The sequence below is a fragment of the Sminthopsis crassicaudata genome, chromosome 1 (genome assembly GCF_048593235.1).
Source record: "Sminthopsis crassicaudata isolate SCR6 chromosome 1, ASM4859323v1, whole genome shotgun sequence".
In the NCBI taxonomy this organism is placed as follows: Eukaryota; Metazoa; Chordata; class Mammalia; order Dasyuromorphia; family Dasyuridae; genus Sminthopsis; species Sminthopsis crassicaudata.
Window position 1 is genome coordinate 671111555 of NC_133617.1, and position 6516 is coordinate 671118070.

At 44.2% G+C, this 6516-nt stretch overlaps 1 protein-coding gene across 1 annotated transcript in view; it reads left to right on the forward strand.

Moving 5' to 3' along the window:
* Positions 1–210: 210 nt before the first annotated feature.
* Positions 211–6516, forward strand: part of GNAT1 (G protein subunit alpha transducin 1) — a 13740-nt gene continuing 7434 nt past the window's right edge. Inside the window, exons 1-4 of the mRNA XM_074283308.1 lie at positions 211–481; positions 4628–4670; positions 4895–5036; positions 5827–5984. Coding sequence (XP_074139409.1) covers positions 376–481; positions 4628–4670; positions 4895–5036; positions 5827–5984 — 449 coding nt within the window. The 5' untranslated portion in view covers positions 211–375. The remainder of the gene's footprint in view (positions 482–4627; positions 4671–4894; positions 5037–5826; positions 5985–6516) is intronic.

Consider the following 6516-nt stretch of genomic DNA (forward strand, 5'->3'; position numbering starts at 1 on the left):
ATTGAGAAGGAAGATGCCCCCAGATTGGAGGGAAGGGGGAAAACACAGAGTCAGCTTGTAAGGGATTGGGGACAGGGACATTTCCTGATTATGTCTGGGGGGAGGAGGGGGACAAGGGCTCTCCTGAGCCGGATTCACCTGTCCTTGGCCCTGATTGGTTCCCAGACAGCCCCTTTGCCCCTAAATCCTGTTAATCAGTCCCCAGCAGAAAGGAGGTGTAGAGGGGCCCAACACTCTGTCCTCAAACTTCCGAAGTCCGAGAGGGTTTCAGGGAAGAGGGCCAGAGGCCCTACTCCAGATTTGTAGGTCCCCATCTCCTGAAGAGTTTAGTCCACACCTTCCACCCTTCACTCACCCTCCAGCCCTGCCAGGAAGATGGGGGCTGGAGCCAGTGCTGAGGAGAAACATTCAAGGGAATTGGAAAAGAGACTGAAAGAAGATGCTGAGAAAGATGCTAGGACCGTGAAGCTGCTTCTGCTGGGTAAATGAAGGGGTCTTGGGGCAGGGATCTTCTACATACTTGGTGAGGTGGGAATGGGCAGGAATGATAGAGAAGAAACAAGTCAATTCCATTGCAAGGAAAGGAAATCTGGGCCAAGGGATGCTGTCCCCTTCCTGATAAACTTGGCAGGAGTTCCAGAGGCCCCTTCCTTTTATATAATTGGGGAACACCCACACAGCTTGGTGACCACTGAACCTTATTCTCAATGTTGTACTTGGGAGTTCTGAAGGACTCTTTCTGGAAAGGGAAAAAAGCCTTTTGGAAAATGAATAATAGCCCCTAAACAGAGAAGCTTTTCTAAAGCAGATAATTACATTCTCTCCAGCCTGAGGGCATTTTGCAAAGAAAATAATTACTCTTTATACTATCTGATGAGTGTAGACTAACTCAGCTTTAAGATTATGGATGGAACAGATAACCCCAAATGTTCACAGACTAAATCAACAACTGTATAGATGGAGAAAGCAGAGGTGCCCTTTTAAATCCAATGGCCTCTATCATTCTTGCCTCTTCTCCCAAAAATTGGATGTTTTCTCTGGGGGTGCTGAGAGGTCCAGGGGCTCTGCTTGAGGCCTCTCCAAGCTCCTGAAAATGTATATAAATTAAGGAGACCTGGACTCAAATGCTAATCAGTCACTAACAGACTATGGAACCATAGGCAGTTAACTTCCTTTCTCTCTTTGACCTCATAGCACAGTGAGAAGGGTCAACCTAGATCACCTCTAAGAGCCCTTCTGTGTTCTAAGACTCCCATTTTTATTCCACTTAATTCAAATCAACAAACATGGATTAAGTCTTTAGCATATGGAAAATGGAAGGGAACAGTAAGTAGTCTGTGGTGAATGTGCTAGACTTGGTTGGCAATGGGAATAATGGGGTTCAGATTTCACTTCTCATATTTCCCAGCTATGTGACCATGGGAAAGTCAGTCAACCACTCAAATAATTTAGAGATAAATCACATCTCCTAGGTTCCCAGACCAACAAGAAAAAAAAAAAAGCCCAGGATCTAGAGACAACGTATGGGTAACATTCTACACTATTAAGGTGCTTTCTAGCTTAGGACCTCAACGTAAATCAGGCTTATAATTCAGTAATACCAAGCTACCGTGCATGTATGGGACATTTCAGTTTACAAAGCATGTTCAGATGGCTATTCTATTAGGGCTCATTTCTACCCAAGGTGGGACTCAGGGCAGGGATTATCATCCCCATTTCATAAGTGAGGAAATCCCAAAAATCATAGCATAGCAGAGCCAAAAGACAGTTTAAAGGCTTTCCAATCCGACTTCTTAATTTTACATAAGAGGCTAGAGGGGCACAGAGAGATTAACTGAACTACAAAAGGTCACACAGCGAATAACAAAGCTAAGTCTTAAAACCTGACAGTTCTCTGGTCTTCTATGTTTATAAATAAGTAATTAAATGCACCATTGGGATGTCACTCTGTAAAAGAAGGAGCTCTGGGAGAATCCTTTTGTAGAGTGAAGAATACTTTTGTAATAAGAATAAAAATCAACTCACTCTATGCAAATCCCATCTATGTAATCCAGGGCAGATAGGTGGTACAATGGATAGAGAATACTGGGCTCCATCCCAGCTCACTCTCATCTTCCCAAATTCAACTCTGGCTTCAGACTGGCTGTGTGCTCCTGGGCAAGTCATTTAACTCTGTTTGCCTCAGTTTCCTCACCTGGAAAATGATCTGGAGAAGAAAATGGCAAATCATTCCAATATCTTTGCCAAGAAAATCCCAAATGAGATAGTTGGATATGACTGAAAAATAAACAATAAATCTAGTTCACATCAGAGATAGCCAAAATCTTAGAGAAGAATTGACTTACTGGATTGGGAAGAGAATTGGATTTGGGATCCCATCCCTGATCTTTACATGACCTTGAGGCAGTCACTTCCCTTCACTCAAATTCAGTAACATAAGGAGACCTTTAGGGTCGCTTCCAGCCCTAAGCTCCTAGGAGTCTCAGATCTTCATTTCACTGTGGTCCCCAGAGGGCTCTTCAACTAGCCCAACTCCCCAAGGACATTTAAAACGCTGTGGGTATTAAGTTACAAAGGGTTGGCTCACACACACACACATTCCCAGGGCATGTTTGTTGTATTGTTTCATGGGTCACCAGGGCCAGAGAATTCATCACTTAGTGGCCAGCCTGCTCATATCAGCCTCTCCCTTCTTAGCAGGATTTGTCTGGGATAGCAAGCTCTGTCTGTCACCTAGTGGTCCTTTCCACTCTGGTAGAAATTGCTAGAGCTTTCCATCCCCTGATGTAGCCCCTGAGAACCCAAAGTCCTCTCAACGGCACAAGGACATCTCTCTGCTGGATGGAATACTCACAGATGGGAATTGAATGAGGTTATCCAAAATTTTCCTGTCTAGTACAATAGAATTTTGAATTAATAACAATAACAACAATATCCTTAAGATTTGCAAAGTGATTTTAATCATCATCATAGCTAAAATTTATGTAATACTTACTATGTGCCAGGAACCCAGGTAAGTGTTTTACAATTATAATCTCATTTATCCTCACAGTAACATTGGGAGATGGGTGCTTTTCTTATCTCCATTTGACAGATGAGGAAATTAAGGCAGAAGTTAGGTGATTTGCTCAGGGTCACAAAGCTAGTATGAGCATGAGTTAAGATTGTAACTCAGTTCTTCCTGATTCCAAGTCCAACGGTTAGCTACTGAATCCCTCACCTGTCTCTGTCTAGTTGAATAATGGGGAATCTCAGGGTTTCCTTTGGGTCATAGCAGAAAATACTCTGTGGGGCAAAGGGGAAGTTCAGGGATAGATCCCTGATCTCTGATCCCATTAACTCTTTCCCAATTCCCCTCTCCCATCCCATCCCCTTTCAAAAAATATTCCATTAAAATATAAGGACAAGGGCAGCTAGGGGTCACAGTGAATAGAGTACCAGCTTTGAAGTTGGAAAGGACTTGAGTTCAAATTCAGCTTCAGTTACACACTAGTTGTGTGATCCTGGGCAAGTCACTTAACCATGATTGCCTCTAAAAATAAAGATTAAAAAAATTTTAAAGTAAAGATAGAGACTACATTTTTGGGGGGTTATATTTCTATCCCCTAGGGTTATCTGACATATACCAAGAGTTTAATAAATGCTCTAATTATCTTTCTTTTTTTCCTTGTTTCCTCTTTTCTTTTTTTTCCTTTCTTCCCTTCTTTCTTCCTTTCTTTTTCTTCCTTTCTTCATTACTTTCTCCCTTCCTCCCTCCCTCCCTTTCTTTTTCTCTTTCTTCCTCCCTCCCTTTCTTTTTCTCTTTCTTTCTTTCTTTCTTTCTTTCTTTCTTTCTTTCTTTCTTTCTTTCTTTCTTTCTTTCTTTCTTTCTTTCTTTCTTTCTTTCTTTCTTTCTTTCTTTCTTTCTTTCTTTCTTTCTTTCTTTCTTTCTTTCTTTCTTTCTTTCTTTCTTTCTTTCTTTCTTTCTTTCTTTCTTTCTTTCTTCCTTCCTTCCTTCCTTCCTTCCTTCCTTCCTTCTTCTTCTCTCTCTCTCTCTCTCTCTCTCTCTCTCTCTCTCTCTCTCTCTCTCTCTCTCTCTCTTTCTCTCTCTCCCCCCCCTCTCTTTCTTCTTTCTCTAATTCCTGCTTTCCTCCTCTCCCTGCCCCCATGTATTCAATAGATTGAATACATGGATCCCAAGGCCCAACCCAGAAAGAAGTTAATTCCTTCTTAGCCTCTCAGGGTGATCCTTGCTCAGACATCTCACCTTACATGCCCTGACCCATTGGGAATGGGGGAGCACCAGGTCCTATTCTTACCTAGAGGGAATATAGAAGGATGGATGGTGCCCTGGATATCCTTCCCTTGGAGAAGGAATACTCCTTGAGTTCCTTAGCCCTACCATGGATCTCTTGGAGACAGCTCAACTGGCTAAGGGACAGCTCTTGTCTCAAGGTCTAGCATTCACCATTCTTTTTTCCAATTGTGTTTTTGACTCCATTCGGCCCATTAGTTTATTCATAGGCCTTTATTCACTCATGTGGCACTTAGGGTGCCGGGCACTGGGGATGTTATCCAATACAGGTAACACAGTCCTCAGAGAGGGCATGCCCTCAGATTCACAGTACATTTGTATTTCTGTCTCTAGGGGCTGGTGAATCTGGAAAAAGCACCATCGTTAAGCAGATGAAGTGAGTGTTTCTCCTTATATACTTTCCCTCTCCTCCTACCCTCCTGGATGGTACAATGGAAGACTCCACATGTGCCAGTTCTGTCTGCACAGACACATATACCCCATCTCTCTCCCACAACTATCTCCCACAACAACCAGAGTTGTTGTCCTGCCCCTCCCCACCTCCGTAATGAGCATGACTCCAACCTGTTGCTGATCTTACTCTTTCTTGGTTGTCCCCAGAATTATCCATCAAGATGGTTACTCCCTGGAGGAGTGCCTAGAGTTTATTGCCATCATTTATGGCAACACCCTACAGTCCATTCTAGCCATTGTCCGAGCCATGACAACCCTCAACATCCAGTACGGAGACTCGGCCAGACAAGTAAGGCTCAGGATTAGCAGGAATAGGGTATGGGCAAGATAGAGTTGCTAGTGGAGGTTCACAGAGGAAGCCTTGAACTTAACTAGTAGAATCATAATTTTGGGTTTAGAAGGGACCATAGAGGTCATCGAGACCAACCCTCCATTTTCCAGAGGGGAAACTGAGGTTGAGAGAGGGGACACATCCAGTTCCACACCCGAATTTAGAATTCTTTTCACTTTACCAAAATGGGGGGAGTCCTGAGCCCTGAGTACTCAAAAAGGTGTCCAGCAGGGAAACTTGGTCAGATAAGTAGGATCTGGATCACTGGGGATGAATATGGCAGGATGGGGGTAAAATGCCTTGTAGGGATGCAGAGACCTCTGATCTGGTCACCCAGATGGATCAGGGAGGTTTGGAAGAGCATTGATAGGACCATAAATCAGATGAGTCCCAGAAAGGGAGAGGATAGGCTTACTCAGAGAGTGTGGGGGCAAGGATACCTGGAAAGTGGCGAGAAGCAGGGAGACCTGGGATACATGAGTTAAGGTAGAGATGGGTCTGGGAGCCTTGGGACCTAGAGTTCTGGGGCAAGGTCATTCAGAAAAGGGAGGATAGGACAGGGATCACTGGGTTAAGCAAGTGAAGTCTATATGTCAGGGAGAGAGTTTCTATTATTAACTCCCTGTCCCACCTCTAATCCTTGTCCCAGGCTCTATCAGCCCCATACTTTGATTTTCATTCTCTCTTTCCCTGTCTTTCCCCACCTCCACCCCAGCATGTACTGACCATGATCTTAATTACTCCCCAGGATGATGCAAGGAAGCTAATGCATATGGCAGACACTATCGAGGAGGGCACAATGCCCAAGGAGATGTCTGACATCATTCAACGACTGTGGAAGGATTCGGGCATCCAAGCCTGCTTTGACAGAGCCTCTGAATACCAGCTAAATGACTCTGCAGGATAGTGAGTTCCCAGGCACCCCAGGGAGCAGATGAGAGGCAGGGCTCCCCCAGACGGAAGGTTGTCACAGGTCTGGAAGCCAAGTCCTCAGGGTCTAGCTGCTGCCTCAAATCATTGTCCACTGCTAGTGCCTGCCCTCTAAAATTACATTTCACTGACCCAGTTATATCTTGGAGAGATAGAAAGACAGACAGGGAGAGAAACAGAGACAGAGAGAAACAGATAGACAGAGAGGCAGAAAGAGACAGGGACAGAAAAAGGCAGACAGATGGAGAGAGACAGACAAAGAGACAGATGGAGAGACAAAGACATATAGAAAGACAGACAGGTGACAGGCAGACAAACAGACAGAGACAATGAAAGAGACAGAGATAGACAGAGACACAGAGAAAGGCAGAGAGAAAAGAGAGGGGAAGAGGAACAAAGAGACAGAGAGACAAGAGACAAACAGACAGAAAGTTGGAGAGTAACAGAGAGATAGAGAAACACACACACACAGGGAGAGAGAGAGAGAGAGAGAGAGAGAGAGAGAGAG